General features: G+C 44.4%; 1 protein-coding gene across 1 annotated transcript in view; it reads right to left on the reverse strand.

The window, feature by feature from the left end:
• agap1 (ArfGAP with GTPase domain, ankyrin repeat and PH domain 1) overlaps positions 1-16,474 on the reverse strand; it is a 177,775-nt gene extending 161,301 nt beyond the window's left edge. Inside the window, exon 1 of the mRNA XM_072379159.1 lies at positions 15,404-16,474. Within this exon, the coding sequence (XP_072235260.1) occupies positions 15,404-15,566 (163 nt within the window). The 5' untranslated portion in view covers positions 15,567-16,474. The remainder of the gene's footprint in view (positions 1-15,403) is intronic.
• Positions 16,475-17,919: the final 1,445 nt, after the last annotated feature.

Consider the following 17,919-nt stretch of genomic DNA (forward strand, 5'->3'; position numbering starts at 1 on the left):
GCTTCACTAAGTTAAGCTTCACTAAAAGTTTCACTAAGTTAAGCTTCACTAAGTTAAGCTTCACTAAAAGTTTCACTCAGGTAAGCTTCGCTATGTTAAGCTTCACTAAGTTAAGCTTCACTAAGTTTCACTAAGTTAAGCTTCACTAAAAGTTTCACTAAGTTGAGTTTCACTAAGTTTCACTAAGTTAAGCTTCACTAAGTTTCACTCAGTTAAGCTTCACTAAGTTTCACTCAGTTAAGCTTCACTAAGTTTCACTAAGTTAAGTTTCACTAAGTTAAGCTTCACTAAGTTTCACTAAGTTAAGCTTCACTAAAAGTTTCACTAAGTTGAGTTTCACTAAGTTTCACTAAGTTAAGCTTCACTAAGTTTCACTCAGTTAAGCTTCACTAAGTTTCACTCAGTTAAGCTTCACTAAGTTTCACTCAGTTAAGCTTCACTAAGTTTCACTAAGTTAAGTTTCACTAAGTTAAGCTTCACTAAGTTTCACTAAGTTAAGCTTCACTAAAAGTTTCACTAAGTTGAGTTTCACTAAGTTTCACTAAGTTAAGCTTCACTAAGTTTCACTAAGTTAAGCTTCACTAAGTTTCACTAAGTTAAGCTTCACTAAAAGTTTCACTCAGGTAAGCTTCGCTATGTTAAGCTTCACTAAGTTAAGCTTCACTAAGTTAAGCTTCACTAAGTTTCACTAAGTTAAGCTTCACTAAAAGTTTCACTCAGTTAAGCTTCACTAAGTTTCACTCAGTTAAGCTTCACTAAGTTTCACTAAGTTAAGTTTCACTAAGTTAAGCTTCACTAAGTTTCACTAAGTTAAGCTTCACTAAAAGTTTCACTAAGTTGAGTTTCACTAAGTTTCACTAAGTTAAGCTTCACTAAGTTTCACTCAGTTAAGCTTCACTAAGTTTCACTCAGTTAAGCTTCACTAAGTTTCACTAAGTTAAGTTTCACTAAGTTAAGCTTCACTAAGTTTCACTAAGTTAAGCTTCACTAAAAGTTTCACTAAGTTGAGTTTCACTAAGTTTCACTAAGTTAAGCTTCACTAAGTTTCACTAAGTTAAGCTTCACTAAGTTTCACTAAGTTAAGCTTCACTAAAAGTTTCACTCAGGTAAGCTTCGCTATGTTAAGCTTCACTAAGTTAAGCTTCACTAAGTTAAGCTTCACTAAGTTTCACTAAGTTAAGCTTCACTAAAAGTTTCACTCAGTTAAGCTTCACTAAGTTTCACTCAGTTAAGCTTCACTAAGTTTCACTAAGTTAAGTTTCACTAAGTTAAGCTTCACTAAGTTTCACTAAGTTAAGCTTCACTAAAAGTTTCACTAAGTTGAGTTTCACTAAGTTTCACTAAGTTAAGCTTCACTAAGTTTCACTAAGTTAAGCTTCACTAAGTTTCACTAAGTTAAGCTTCACTAAAAGTTTCACTCAGGTAAGCTTCGCTATGTTAAGCTTCACTAAGTTAAGCTTCACTAAGTTAAGCTTCACTAAGTTTCACTAAGTTAAGCTTCACTAAAAGTTTCACTCAGTTAAGCTTCACTAAGTTTCACTCAGTTAAGCTTCACTAAGTTTCACTAAGTTAAGTTTCACTAAGTTAAGCTTCACTAAGTTTCACTAAGTTAAGCTTCACTAAAAGTTTCACTAAGTTGAGTTTCACTAAGTTTCACTAAGTTAAGCTTCACTAAGTTTCACTCAGTTAAGCTTCACTAAGTTTCACTCAGTTAAGCTTCACTAAGTTTCACTAAGTTAAGTTTCACTAAGTTTCCCCCAGAGAACTTCGGTCATATCGACACGTTTTCCTTGGTTTCTCTCAGCGATGCCTGGAACTCTGCAGAAATTGTTGCATCACAGACTGCCCAGATGTTTGTGCCGGACTTCCCCGGCTGACTGGGTCCGAATCACAGGAAGGGCCACAGTGGAGGGGGGGGGGTCAGGCATCTCTGGACTCATCTGAAGGGTCTGAAGTGACATTGTTGCTCTGAAATATTTCTGCCTCATTGCAGAACTTCTCTCACTGAGAATCTTTTCATGTGTGCAGGCTGCAGGTTGCAGATGTGCAGGTTGCAGATGTGCAGGTTGCAGATGTGCAGGTTGCAGATGTGCAGGTTGCAGATGTGCAGGTTGCAGATGTGCAGGTTGCACCAACTCTGAGCTGAGCTCACATGTGTGGAGCAGCTTCTTCTTCTGTTTCTGTGCAGGTAAACTGGAGGAAAATGAGAATCCCCTGAAGCTGTGGCTCTGATTCCTGCTTTATGATCTTACTTTGGTAACTGGGTCCAAACCGACCCGAACAACTCAAAGGTCATCATTTCAACCTGAGTGTCAAAGGAGTGTCAAAAAACTATGAAAAAACTGCTAAATTCTGTCATTTTTCCACGTTTTTAAATGTAACTCCTGTCTTATTTCAGGTTTTCTGGCTTATCTGCTGATTTTAAATGACATCTTATCACCTTAAACATCCCCAAAGCTGCAAATAAAGAGGTGTGCTCATTTAGGTCTCAACTCAAAGGTCTTATTTCATGCTTTTCCATGTTTCGTGTGACATTTAAACACATCTGGGGACGGTAAACTGTATGAACAGCTGCTGTAGCCGCCTGCAGAGGGCGCTGCTGCCCTCTAAATGACCCTCTGTGATTTACTGGGTCAGATTCCACTGAGCTGATCAAGGATTACAAACTTCTGACACTTTCTGTCACACTTTGTGCTTCTGGAGGTCGTTAAGTTTCACAGATCAGGTGCATGAACTGTTGGGAGCATCATGGTTATGTTGTGCAGAGCTGGAGAAACATGGAATAAGAAGAAAACTACAAAGTACAATAAACCTGTTTCATGCTAAATGTTACGTCTCTCTTTAATTTTTCGGGGTTTTTTTTATATATTTTGTGTTAATTAACTAATTATTGGTCATTTTATTAATATAAACACTGAAGGACACTCAGCCCTGACCTAACTTGGTTTTATCAGATGACATTGTGCCGGTTTGTTCTGGAAGGTTTACGGTGGGAATAAAATGAGTCAAAGAAGCTGTGATGAGGCTGAAAAACCAGAAGAAACCATCAGAGACGTGGGTCAGACCAACACCAGCTGTCTGCTGGGCTCTGAGATCACAGAGGGACCGGGAGGAGGAGGAAGAACCCTCAAAGGCCCGTCCAACGGATCAGAACCAGCCTCAGGAGGCAGGTGTGTCTCTGTCAGAGACGACCAACGGATCAGAACCAGCCTCAGGAGGCAGGTGTGTCTCTGTCAGAGACGACTGTCCACAGAAGACTTCATGAGCAGAAGCACAGAGGCTGCACTGCTACATGCTAACTGTTAGTTAGCCGCTGCTACATGCTAACTGTTAGTTAGCCGCTGCTACATGCTAACTGTTAGTTAGCCGCTGCTACATGCTAACTGTTAGTTAGCCGCTGCTACATACTAAGTGTTAGTTAGCCGCTGCTACATGCTAACTGTTAGTTAGCCACAGAAGCACAGAGGCTACACTGCTACATGCTAACCGCTAGTTAGCCACAGAAACAGGATGGACACGTCACAGTTTGGCAAAAAGTCCTTAAAGGAGCTGCAGAGTTCTGGAAAAAGGTGTTCTGGACAGACCGGACCCAGATGAACCTGCATCATGGCAGGAAGAAAGTGTGGAGACCAACAGGAACCGAGATCCACAGCATAGCAGCTGCTCTGTTGAACACGGTGGGGGGGGCATGTCTGGCTGCCACAGGTTCTGGTGCCACAGGTTCTGGCTGCCACAGGTTCTGGCTGCCACAGGTTCTGCTGCCACAGGTTCTGCTTCGAGCCCATCAGCTGGTTCTGATCCAGCTGGTTCTGATCCAGCTGAGCTTCTATCTGCTGAAGGAGCCTTAGAGGCGCTGAACTTGGCTGCTTTAATGCAGCCTCCATCCCTCTGTGCCACACCTTATGGGGGGGGTTCTATCTTAGTTAAACGTCCTGTTTGGACCCGTCTCATTAACCAGAAAGAAAAGGATGAATCTCTGCAGCAGCCCGACAGGAAGCAGAAGAAAGACAGCTGTGGATCATTTGTGTGACGCTTCCTCTGCTGCAGGAATCCGGGGCTTCCCACATAATGTGAGCCACAAAGGAGCCATTTCTCTTTGTTGTTGGAGGCGGGGCTAAAGCCACGCCTCACAAACATTCATTTATGGCCTGAAACTCTGCAGAAAATACACAGAAAGCAGAGAGAGCTGCAGATAATAAGGAGAGGAGGAGAGGAGAAGAGGAGAGGAAGGAAAGGAGGAGAGGAAGGAGAGGAGAGGAGAGGAGAGGAGAGGAGAGGAGAGGAGAGGAGAGGAGAGGAGAGGAGAGGAGAGGAGAGGAGAGGAGAGGAGAGGAGAGGAGAGGAGGAAAGGAGGAGAGTAGAGAAGGATAAAGAAGAGAGGAAGGAAAGGAGGAAAGGAGGAGAAATGAAGGGCACAAGGAGAGGAGAGAAGGAAAGAAGGAAAGGAAAGGAGGAAAGGAAGGACAGAAGGAGGATAAAGAAGGAAAGGAGGATAAACAAGAAGAGAGGAAGGATTGAAGGAAAGAAGGAGAGGAGTGAAAGAAGGAAAGGAAGGAGAGAAGAGGAGAGGAAAGATGGAAAGGAAGGAGGATAAACAAGAAGGATGTAGAAAGTAAGGAGACAAGGAAAAGAAAAGGACAGATCGTAGGAAAGGAGGAGAGGAGTGAAAGAAGGGAGCGAGGAGAGGAGATAAGGAGGAAAGAGAAGCTGAGGTGGTGGTTTCAGGTCAGAGTGAGTCATCTTTCAGACATAGAGGATCTTTGAGCAGAGCTGCAGCATCCAGAACCGCCTCAGCTCATCTGGGCCCGAGTTCTGACCCGACCGGCCTGAAAGCTGGAAGGATCTGATCCCCAGATTACAGCATTAAACGGGTCCGGTCCGGCTGCCAAAGAGCCGGCAGATAAAGGAGTTTTACTCAAACTGAAACGGGCTGCAGCTGATCCTGAAAGCACCGCGGCGCATCGCATCCTGACAGATTAGGCTGCGGGTCCTAAATACTGCAGCGGCGCCCTGATGTGATCGGTATGGATCCACGCTGGTTCTGTTTCAGGATCCAACGCGAGCTGCACTTCCTGCTCATCCTCAAACCACAGAAGTCAGGTTTACATCCAGCCTCGGAGCGGCCGGCGTGTAAAACAAGAGAGACGGAGTGTGACCTCGTGCAAAGGCGGCGAGCTCCGACGGCATCGATCTATTTTCTGTTGGGAGGACAAACGGGGCGGTGACCCCGGAACCCTCGGCTGGTTTATGGCCCCCTGGGACCGCCGTGGCGTCCTGAGACATGACGACTCAGCAGGTTCGTGTGTCTGCAGAATTTTTACCAATAATAAGACATCTGCTGACCACGAATAACCAAAGACCGGATCTGACCGGATCTGACCGGATCTGACCGGTGCCAAGGAAACAAGGTGAGCTGAAGGAGCTTCATCAACACTTTTCTCTGCAGGCCACACCTGATCCGACCTGCAGGAGGACGAGGAGGAGAAGCAGCGACTCAACGCCGTAAAAAGACTGCAAATAAGCGGCTCAAATAGGCCATTTCAGTAAATAGGAGTAAAGAAACAGAAAATATCAGTAAAAAACAGAAAATATCAGTAAAGAAAAAGAAAATATCAGTAAAGAAAAAGAAAATATGAGTAAAAAAACAGAAAATATCAGTAAAAAACAGAAAATATCATTAAAGAAACAGAAAACATAAGTAAAGAAACAGAAAATATGAGTAAAAAACTGAAAATATCAGTAAAAAACAAAAAATATCAGTAAAGAAACTGAAAATATCAGTAAAAAACAGAAATTATGAGTAAAAAACTGAAATTATGAGTAAAAAACAGAAAATATGAGTAAAGAAACAGAAAATATGAGTAAAGAAACAGAAAATATCAGTAAAAAACAGAAAATATCAGTAAGAAAACAGAAAATATCAGTAAAGAAACAGAAAATATGAGTAAAGAAACAGAAAATATGAGTAAAAACAGAAAATATGAGTAAAAAAACAGAAAATATGAGTAAAAAAACAGAAAATATGAGTAAAAAAACAGAAAATATCAGTAAAGAAACAGAAAATATCAGCAAAGAAACAGAAAATATCAGTTAAAAACAGAAAATATCAGTAAAAAACAGAAATTATCAGTTAAAAACAGAAATTATCAGTTAAAAACAGAAAATATCAGTTAAAAACAGAAAATATGAGTAAAAAACTGAAAATATTAGTAAAAAACAGAAAATATGAGTAAAGAAACAGAAAATATGAGTAAAGAAACAGAAATTATGAGTAAAAAACAGAAATTATGAGTAAAAAACAGAAAATATCAGTAAAAAACAGAAATTATCAGTAAAGAAACAGAAAATATGAGTAAAAAATCAGAAAATATCAGTAAAAACTGAAAATATCATTAGAGAAATACAAAATATGAGTAAAGAAAACAGAAAATAAGCCCAGATCTGTTCCTGCTTCAGAGGAAAACGTTTTAATTCTTTGCAGGAGGCCAGAGCAGCGAGCAGCGAGCAGCGAGCAGCGAGCAGCGAGCAGCGAGCAGCGAGCTCCTCACACGAAGGGAAGCGGCAGACACCGACCGCACCACCACAACAATGGCCCGGCCCGGTCCAGGTGTAAAAATAGGCCGCCGCTCTCTGGCTTCCTGCCTCGCCACAAAGCAGCTCATTAGATGCAGGGATTGTGTTACACAGGAGGGAGACGGGGCGGGGGGGACACCGCCATCCATCTCTCCGACTCCCGGGGGGCTGATGTCACTTCCTGCGCCGCTCCGGAGCAGCGGGACGAGTCGTGGGTGTGATTTTGTTTGCGAGGCGAGCGGCAGACGCTCTGCAGCCCCTCCAGGCTCGGCTCGCTCTCAGATTAATCATTTATCAGCTAATTAATGTGACTTCTCCACTTCCAGCCTCATTAAAGAGGCCGATGAGCACGTCCTACAGCTGCGGATCATCCCCAACAACCGCCGTTTGTGGACATCAGCGTGTTCTTTCTGACATTTAAAACCAAACCCTGGATAAACCGGCTCCTCCACTGTCTCCTCAGCCTAAAACTGATCTTATTTCCTCCGTTATAAGCAGCGAAAATGCTTCATTCTGAGTATTTTCTCAAAGTTTGGGCAGAAATCAACTCTGTCTCTGAGCTAGTGGCATAAAGACATGCTAAAGACATGTCAAATACATGTAAAAGACATGCTAAAGACATGTCAAATACATGTAAAAGACATGTCAAATACATGCTAAAGACATGTCAAATACATGCTAAAGACATGTCAAATACATGCTAAAGACATGTCAAATACATGCTAAAGACATGCTAAAGGCATGTTAAAGGCATGTCAAAGACATGTCAAATACATGCTAAAGGCATGCTAAAGACATGCTAAAGACATGTCAAAGACATGTAAAAGACATGCTAAAGATGTGTAAAAGACATGTTAAAGACATGTCAAAGACATGCTAAAGACATGTCAAAGACATGCTAAAGACATGTTAAAGACATGTCAAAGACATGCTAAAGATGTGTAAAAGACATGTTAAAGACATGTCAAATACATGCTAAAGACATGTCAAATATATGCTAAAGACATGCTAAAGGCATGTCAAAGACATGCTAAAGACATGTCAAATACATGCTAAAGACATGTCAAATATATGCTAAAGACATGCTAAAGGCATGTTAAAGACATGTCAAAGACATGTAAAAGACATGCTAAAGACATGTCAAATACATGCTAAAGACATGTCAAATATATGCTAAAGACATGCTAAAGGCATGTTAAAGACATGTCAAAGACATGTAAAAGACATGCTAAAGACATGTCAAATACATGCTAAAGACATGCTAAAGACATGTAAAAGACATGTTAAAGACATGCTAAAGACATGTCAAAGGCATGTAAAAGACATGCTAAAGGCATGCTAAAGACATGCTAAAGACATGTCAAATGCATGTAAAAGACGTGTAAAAGACATGCTAAAGACATGCTAAAGACATGTCAAATGCATGTAAAAGACATGTCAAATACATGCTAAAGGCATGCTAAAGACATGCTAAAGGCATGTCAAAGACATGTCAAATACATGCTAAAGACATGCTAAAGGCATGTTAAAGACATGTCAAATGCATGTAAAAGACATGTCAAATACATGCTAAAGGCATGCTAAAGACATGCTAAAGGCATGTCAAAGACATGTCAAATACATGCTAAAGACATGCTAAAGGCATGTTAAAGACATGTTAAAGACATGCTAAAGACATGTTAAAGAAATGCTAAAGACCTGTCAAAGACATGCTAAAGACAGGCTAAAGACATGTAAAAGGCATGTTAAAGACATGCTAAAGACATGCTAAAGGCGTGTAAAAGACATGCTAAAGACAGGCTAAAGTCATGCTAAAGGCATGCTAAAGACATGCTAAAGGCATGCTAAAGTCATGCTAAAGACATGCTAAAGTCATGCTAAAGACGTGTTAAAGGCATGTTGAAGCTGATTTATAGGAACATTATTGTCTCGCCTGGTTGGTTTCATGTTTTACTTTAAACTCTGAAGCATTTAATGACATTTTTGGTGCTGAGAAACATCTAGTAACTACTAACAGACAGAAACTGACTTATTTCTGCTTATAATCAGTCCAGTGGTGCAATAATAATTCTACTTTCAGCTTACAGACAAAATTCTGCCCCTGAATTGGTTAAACATTCGTTATCCTTCAGTTAAATTAATTATTTACCCAGTTGTCTCACAGATTTACTGTCAGTTTAAAACTGCCACAATCTGTCAGAGATAGCAAATAAGTACCAAATGAGCAGTAAAATACGATGGGTCGACCAGCAGAGAGCCCATTTTGGACTGGGGCTGAGGTCAGGAGCCTGGTTCCAGCAGCTTTAAAGCTTTAAAGGTGATGTGGAAGCAGCTCCTCACATCAGCTCGTCTGTGCAGCAGTGAGCAGTCAGATGGTCTGTGAAAGTCGAGCTTATTAAGGAACAGAAAACACACCTTAGTTTCTGAAACTTTCATCTTTTACATTTCCTCTCTGACTGCATGAATGAAACAACGTGTTTCTGTGATCGCCAGCAGCTCCAGCTGCCAATAAGAGGCTCAGATGGAAGATGTTTTGAAGAGATTCCCTCAGATTTACAGCAGGAAGCCCTGCAGATTTACGCTGCTGTAACACCAGAGTTCCTCTCAACAGCAAACGCCTCAAAGTCTTTCAGAGGAAGTCCGGTCCGGAGGAAACCTGCAGCCTCGCCGAGCCTTTAGAAATCTTCAGTGCAATGGAAGAGAGTTCAGGAGGAACAACCTCCAACAAACCAAAGCTAGGCTAGAGTTAGCTCAACGAACCGATACACTTCCAGCTCTTTTAGCCACGGATTTAAAGTTCAGCAGCTCTCTGTGAAGGTAAAGCACAAAGCTAACGTGAGTTACCGACCGCATTCAGGCCGCTGTCTGGACTACAAGTTAAGCTAGCTGCTAGCAGCTGCTAGCATTGTTAGCCGGCCTCCCATGATGCAATAACTGCAGAGCAAATTAAACGAGTGAATAAAGGAGAAGGTTTCATTGGTTTCAGATCCCAAACATAACATCAGAAAGGCTTCAGTCCTCCAGAAGCATTTCTAAAAGCTAACTTCACAGTTTATGAACGCGCTCTGCAGCATGAGGCAGTTATTGTCAGAATATTTATCCATAAACACCATGTGATGGAAAAACTCCCCAAAATGTGGCTGCAGGCGCGGTTAAAGGCGAGAGCGACGGCCAGCGCTGCCAAACGGGTCGTTTCTGGGGAGTTTTCCACTGGCTGGAGGCTTCAGACGCCCTAAAATCTGCTTTTTACACAATGTGTCACCTCTAAAGTCATCTTTCTGGGACTGTGGCCTGTGTACTGCGACCTGAGCAGAGCAAAAACAGGGATTAACATGGAAAACGCTCCATGGTGTCACGGCAACAGAAAGCCAGCGCCACCTCAGGAGGATGGCGAGCGTGGCGCCTGCAGCTCTGAGGCTGTGATGAAAGGACGGAGGAAGAAGCGCTCCTACGGCTGTTTTCTCACAGATAATCGAACATTTCAGCCCCCCGAGCCTGAAAGGAAGCTGAACAAACACAGCAACATCACGGCGAGTCCCGTCTGAAGCTCATATTGTACAAAAAGACGTCTGTTACATCATGAACTGCTTCCTGGGAGCCGCAGCGAGGAGCTTCACGGGCCGGCGAGGTCACGGTGAAACGCCGTGGATCCAGATGCAGTTATGTGTCCAGGGCTTTACCCAGAAGCCCCTGCTTCGCAGGCGGATACAGGGACAGGAGGAGGTATTTTTAGAGTCTCATCACATCCAGTGAGGAGCAGCCACTGGTTTTCAGTCTGAAACCAGGTCTCAGGGGATGAATTTCTGCTGCTGAACTACATCTGGGAGCAGAAAAGATGGAAAGGAGACGCTTGAGCTCAGGCAGGCGACTACAAAGACGTCAGTTTTCTTCCTGAACACATCAGCAGCTCCATAAAGGGGCTGCAGGTCACGATCTTTAGCGGGGGCGTGGCCAAAGCTGGAGTCAGTGAATGCACCACAGCTCCGAGTCGCCCGGTTTTAAAGGCGCTGAATATCCAGCTGCCACTCAGTGAGCCATAATTTCTGTTTTTTACTGATATTTTCTGTTTCTTTACTGATATTTTCTGTTTTTTTACTGATATTTTCAGTTTCTTTACTGATATTTTCAGTTTCTTTACTGATATTTTCTGTTTTTTTTACTGATATTTTCTGGTTTTTTTTACTGATATTTTCTGTTTCTTTACTGATATTTTCAGTTTCTTTACTGATATTTTCAGTTTCTTTACTGATATTTTCAGTTTTTTTACTGATATTTTCAGTTTCTTTACTGATATTTTCTGTTTTTTACTGATATTTTCTGTTTCTTTACTGATATTTTCAGTTTTTTACTGATATTTTCAGTTTCTTTACTGATATTTTCAGTTTCTTTACTGATATTTTTTGTTTTTTACTGATATTTTCTGTTTCTTTACTGATATTTTCAGTTTTTTACTGATATTTTCAGTTTTTTACTGATATTTTCTGTTTTTTTACTGATATTTTCTGTTTTTTACTGATATTTTCTGTTTTTTTACTGATATTTTCAGTTTTTTACTGATATTTTCAGTTTCTTTACTGATATTTTCAGTTTTTTACTGATATTTTCTGTTTCTTTACTGATATTTTCTGTTTCTTTACTGATATTTTCAGTTTCTTTACTGATATTTTCTGTTTTTTTACTGATATTTTCTGTTTTTTTACTGATATTTTCTGTTTTTTACTGATATTTTCTGTTTTTTTACTGATATTTTCTGTTTTTTACTGATATTTTCTGTTTCTTTACTGATATTTTCAGTTTTTTTTTACTGATATTTTCTGTTTTTTACTGATATTTTCTGTTTTTCGCTGCGATGCTTTCAGGGTCAGCTCAAACGTGGGGAAACACGACTTCCCACAACTTCCCCCGTCAGCTGTGGAGGCTGCACAGAGTAACTGATGACTTCCATGAGAAGCCAGGACGCCGTGGCGCTCGCAAGCAGCCACGCCGGCTCAGAGAGAGAATCTGGAAGCGTCGGTTTTATCCACGCAACAGAACAGATGTTAGTTGGAGGGTCACGGCAGATTCTCAGCGCTGTTCGGGAGCTTCAGCTCCACTGAGCGCGCTCACTGCTCCTCAGCCTGATGATGACTCATGCTCCAGCTCGGATATGAGAGCTGATGAAAAAGGGCCTGCAGGAGAACAAACCGCTTCACAGAAGCAAGATGACGTCCACCAGATCAGTTGGCCTTAATCTGGTGGAGTCAGAGGCAGGAGGCGGGGTTTTCGGGGGGGACAAAAGGTGCAGAGACCTCAGCGTAATTTCTCAAGACAGGCCGGCAGCGCTGCTGTTACGTAACGGCTAAAACCCGGCTTAAAAGCATCCCTGGTCTCCTCATTACTGTCGTTAGCAGCCGTCAATCAGCCGCCGTTACATAAGAGCCCTGCCAGAGCCCACCGTGCTGCGTTCAGGGACAGACGGGTCGGCATCGTTCTGTGGACAGCACCAAATATCCACATTTAGAGGGAAAAACGTCACCTGGTCCTGTCACAAAGCTTCAAGCTGGACTCATCTCGCTGCACAACATCTGATTTGTTGCTTTTATTTGTGTTTGTCGTCATAAAAAGACCATTTAAGCCTCCGAAATGCAAAAACTTCCCAAGAATTATGGCCAAATGTGATCTTAACTGTGTTTCAGTTCCTCAAACTAAGTGAATAAAGAGCAAATAAGAGGTTCTGGTTTCCTGAGCTGGGCGTTTGAATTGGTTCTGGATGAATTGGACGAACCCGGAGGTTCCGTTGTTGGGATTTGGCGCTTTATAAATGGACTGAATGACCCTTTGGGTTCAGCTGCAGCCTTTTGAAATCTTCTTTTAAAAGTCTTTTAACACCTTTTCCTTCTTCCAGTTCATTTCACCTGTTTTGCTGTTGAAAAATCCGCCCACAGGCGGCGGGAAACTGTGACAGGAGCTGAAAGCGGCCTCCTGAAACAGAGAGAATCCACGCCGCGGCCTGGAAGCCCAGCGGGATCTGCTCTGCGCCTTTATCTCAGCTGCAGTTGCATCACAAAGGCCGAAACATGAGAGCAGCGATGTGTGGACTCAGTCCTGAGAGGACTGAAGGTGAGCAAACACACGGCGCCGAGGCCAAGTGGGTCAGTGGTGCGTTCGCTGACCGCAGGCAGACAGAGCGCTGAAACGGCCTGTTCCACTGAAATGTGGCACACCAGAAACACGTGTTAAACACGCCGGTTTAAAGCTTTTTCAGAGCCAAACGTGCATTTAGAGCTTTAACGAAGCATCGCTGAAAACGCTCCAAACCCTTCAGCAAAGCAACAACACAGCTTTTCAGGGGGTCTTTAAACACAACCTCATCATTAAAACCAGTGTTAAAACCAGAGCTTTTTAGGAGAGTTTTCCCCCGAAACCAGCCCATTTTGCACCCCGAAACCAGCCCAGTTTTCCCCCGAAACCAGCCCATTTTGCACCCCGAAACCAGCCCAGTTTTCACCCCGAAACCAGCCCAGTTTTCACCCCGAAACCAGCCCAGTTTTCACCCCGAAACCAGCCCATTTTGCACCCCGAAACCAGCTGATTTTTCACCCCGAAACCAGCACAGTTTTCACCCCGAAACCAGCCCATTTTGCACCCCGAAACCAGCCCAGTTTTCACCCCGAAACCAGCCCATTTTGCACCCCGAAACCAGCTGATTTTTCACCCCGAAACCAGCACAGTTTTCACCCCGAAACCAGCCCAGTTTTCACCCCGAAACCAGCCCAGTTTTCACCCCGAAACCAGCCCATTTTGCACCCCGAAACCAGCTGATTTTTCACCCTGAAACCGGCCCATTTTGCACCCCGAAACCAGCTGATTTTTCACCCTGAAACCAGCCCAGTTTTCACCCCGAAACCAGCACAGTTTTCACCCCGAAACCAGCCCATTTTGCACCCCGAAACCAGCTGATTTTTCACCCCGAAACCAGCACAGTTTTCACCCCGAAACCAGCCCAGTTTTCACCCCGAAACCAGCCCATTTTGCACCCCGAAACCAGCTGATTTTTCACCCCGAAACCAGCCCAGTTTTCACCCCGAAACCAGCTGAGTTTTCACCCCGAAACCAGCACAGTTTTCACCCCGAAACCAGCTGAGTTTTCACCCCGAAACCAGCCCAGTTTTCACCCGAAACCAGCTGATTTTGCACCCTGAAACCAGCTGATTTTTCACCCTGAAACCAGTCGATTTTGCACCCTGAAACCGGCTGATCAGTACCTGGGACTCAGACTCTGTCCCACACGTTGTGTTGAAGGTGAGAACTGGCCAGAATCAGAGCTTATTCAGTGTTTTCACAGCTGACTTTTCTGCGTTAACTCGCCGTCTTTCAGCTCGATCTCCACGGGTCGCTGCTTCATGGCGGCTCTGCTGCCGTGGAGCTTTTGGACAGATGGACGCAGCGGTTTCCATGCAGCCGCTGCAGCAGCCCACTGGTGAAAGTGGGTCAGTGTCACCTGCTGGCAGGACATCCGTCCTCACACACCTCACATGCAAATGAGAGCCGGAGAGCGCGCACGTGAGTCAGAGCACAGTAAGTGGGCCAGGCCTCGCCTGCTTAATGAGAACAAGAGGTCCTCCGATGAGGCGGCGAGTCGCGCCACAGAAGCACGGTTCAGGAGCCGAGAGGCTCCGACATAAAGCTCCACAACGCATCCAGATGTGCGCCGAGAGCCACAGCTGGAGGGCGGGGCAGCATGGAGGTTATCTGGAGCGTCGCGAGGCAGAATGAGCCCAGCGTGACCTCCGGTTCTGGTCCTCCAGGCGAAGGACTCGCACCAAACCTCCATGTTCACAGCGAGGCCGAGCAGCTCGTCTTCACCACCCCAGAAAACACTTTTCTCCGGTCTGAATTCGGCTGCTTTAATCTGGATTAACAGGATTAATTCAGCACTCTGTGCTCACTTCACTGGATTAACCAATCAGCAGACATCTGACTTTCAACCTTTAGTGTCTGCAAACCAAAGCTAGCAACGATCCCCGGTTTCCCTCAGTGAAATCCAGCAATAAATCCATCATTTCCAGCGTTATTCCAGCGCTGCACACCTGCAACAACCGACACTGCAGCTGAATCAGCTCCGACTTCACACCAGGAACAGAGATCCCCAAAGCAGAACATTTAGGAACCCTGAGGGTCCCACAGGTCAAAGGTCATCAAACACAGCCCGATGTCCTATTAATCCGCCCACAATAAAACAGAGAAAAGCAGTTTTATGGACTTAAAATCGGCCCCAGATCCTGTTTCCTCTGTGCAGACACAGAAAAAGTTGAAAATAACTCAACGTTAGCCTCTAAAAAAAAGGAGAAATCAACCACAAACCGGGGTTTATCAAATGTACATGCATCATAAAGCTTTGTGCACGGACTGGATCTTCTACCCACCGATGATCCTCTGGGACAATAACGTGAAAGAGTCAGAAACGGAGAGTTTAAGTTCATAAGCTGAGGCAACCAACAATCCTCTTTATCTCTTACATATGAAGCTCGGCTGCAACAGAAGGCCAGTGTTTGACTTCATGTTTCTCATGCATTTTCGTGCCATTTTACACCCAAACTTTCCCTGCAGCTGCAGTCCTGGCAGGACTTCGGTGTGAAAAGGAGAATTTAGAAGCAATTCGCAGGTTTCTGTCGCTGTTTTAAAGAATAAAAGAGGATTCTGGACGTGTTTCCTGTGTAAAAAAAGCCCCTCATTGAGAAGATGGAGACAGGCGACACTTGAGCAGGAATGCGCGCGTGTGCCGGCCCATTTCGGGCCTGGAAATGCGGCGGAGGCTCGGTTCTGCCGGATGTAAACACTGCGGTCCTACCTTCAATCGCGATCACGTGCTCCCGGATCTGGTTCTGCAGCAGCGGCTCCTCCACCCGCTCCAGCAGCTCGTAGATGGAGTAGATGTTCGGGTGGACGGACTCGAACCTCTGGATCTCGGATCGGATGGCGGCCGAGTTGGCCAGATGTTGCTGGTAGTTCATCCCCGCAGCTCCGGCGTGGACCCGCCAACAGAAGAGGACGCCCGGCTGGGAGTTCGGTGCAGGCTCGGTTTACGCCTTCCTCATAACAATGCGACCAGGACTGCAGCTAATTCGTCTACGGGTTCACTTTTATAATCCAGCGAAGACGGCTGTCCCCCCTCTGCATCCCTGGAGAATTTCACACCGAGCGGCTCCTCCAGCGGTGGCGGCCGGGCGGCTGCTACTGTCCGGGGAAGGCTGCTGCTCCCCGGGGTGTCCCGCTTCCCAGTTCCGCTGCGGTGACAGATGTGCGGCAGGCGGAGCACCGCTTCCCCATATCCCAACAGCCCGTGTGAGATTAAACTACTGACACTTGCTCGGATTAAAATGATCTTTTTCAGTCACTAACAGTCATAACTGACCGCGCGAGGAGGACGACAAACGGCCTTGCTGCTAGGTGGCTAAAGCTAACTAGCTGTAGCTTCCACAAACCGGGGAAAGAGGGAAAACTCGCCGCTTTCCAGCCCTCAAAGTCGGCCTCACATTAGGAGAGACGGCGGGGATTAAATCCCGGGGAGGACACCGGGGCTGCCTGTCACAGTACAGTGAAAAAGCAGCTGGTAACCGCTGGTAAACACTTGGTGGTGGGTTGTTAGGATGCCTGCTCCAGTCCTTTCCTCCGTGCGTTGTTTTGTCTCCGTTCCGGGACCAGCTGCGCGAAACCCGCAAAATAACCTCCTCCGCACAGGTTTAAACCCCAGCAACTATAGCCGAAAAGAGACAGAAATCAACCCAGGTGTTGTCCCTGATGGGTATGTCCCAGAAAACGGCGTCCAAGCCTCGTCGCTCCCCGTTGGCAGTGCGGTGAAGTCCGTCCCGTGTCGGCTGGAGCCAGAGGATCCCAGCCGGGAACGTCTTTACCGTCAATGTGTTTCCTCCCGGAGGATCAAATTACACACAATTACAGCGCGAGTTCCGGTTACAGCTTTCAAAATAACACACTCTACTTTTAAAGACCCTTCCTACCACTTAATTTGACCCTTTTTAAGAACTAAACTCAGGATCTAAAACAGTAAATTACACCCCTGATTTCTTTGTTTTTACCTCCAATTATCCACACTTTGTTATTGACCTTTAAAGTGTCCTGATCAACAGTTCTGCAGCTTTCTGAAGCTCTTTCACGGTTTTTCTGCTTTTTCCCTCATCTTCAGTCCTTGTTCCTGAGCATTTTCAGTGTTTTTTCTTTGTTCAGCCACTTATCTCTGACCTTTGAACCATTCAGGCAGAAAAAAGGCTCCTAACTCAAGGGATGAACCAGTGTTGTGTCGACACAGAACAGACAACTTAGCAAAGAAGCCATTTTAAACTGGATCTTTAGGCACTTTGTCACAAAGACACATCATTTGTTCCCATTTCTTTAGCTGCATCTATGAAAAACAGCAAAGAAAACACAGTTTGACAGACAGAAAATAGGATTTCTGCAGCAACAAGGTGATTCCCAAAGAGCTATTAGCTGAAAACTTGGCATATCTCAGCATGGTGTGCAGTGTGTCCTTAAAACATTTGAGGAAACTGGACAAGTGGAGGACAAAAGAAGAAGTGTCAGGCCTAAAAAACTATCTCCAGCAGATGAACAGGATCTGAAAGTGATGTCCTTAAGAAAGAGGAAAAAATCCAGCTGTGACCTGACAGGACCTGAGAGATGCATCTGGACCTTCAGCTGATCCATCTACTGTAGGCCCAAGCCTCATCAGAAATGGGCTCCATGGAAGGGTGGCTGTCAAGAAGCCGTTCTTAAGGAAGGGAAACAGGGAGAAAAGGCTGAGCTGTGCCAAATGACACAAGAAGTGGACTGAAAATCAGTGGCAACAGGTCTTATGGAGGGATGAATCCTCCCCAGAGCCCGGACCTCAACATTATTGAAGCAGTGTGGGATCATCTGACAGAGAACGGAACAAAAGGCAGCCCACATCCAAAGAAGAGCTTTGGGATGTCCTTCAAGAAGCCTGGAGAACTATTCCTGAAGACTCCTTAAAGAAATGACAGAAAGCTTGTCTCAGAGGGTTCAGGCTGTGTTGGAGAAACTCTATTTTTGCCTTATTTACTGTATTTATATCCATAATTGCCCATGTTTCAGTGAATCTCTGCAGCTGTTTCCTGTTTTCTTGCAGACAAATAAAGAAATGAAGGCTGGGTCAGAACTTTTGCTCCAGAGGGAAACTTGTTCTACATTTAAAGGGTATAAATGGGGGGAACATTGGTTCTGATGTGGACCTTTACCGGTTTAATCTGGTCTTGGTCCTTCATTGTTCTCTATTCATTACGGTTAAAAGTAACTAAGAAATTTAATCTATCAGATTTCTAACCAAATATC

This window comes from Leuresthes tenuis, unplaced genomic scaffold (assembly GCF_036924035.1).
Source record: "Leuresthes tenuis unplaced genomic scaffold, fLeuTen1.0.hap1 SCAF_1, whole genome shotgun sequence".
In the NCBI taxonomy this organism is placed as follows: Eukaryota; Metazoa; Chordata; class Actinopteri; order Atheriniformes; family Atherinopsidae; genus Leuresthes; species Leuresthes tenuis.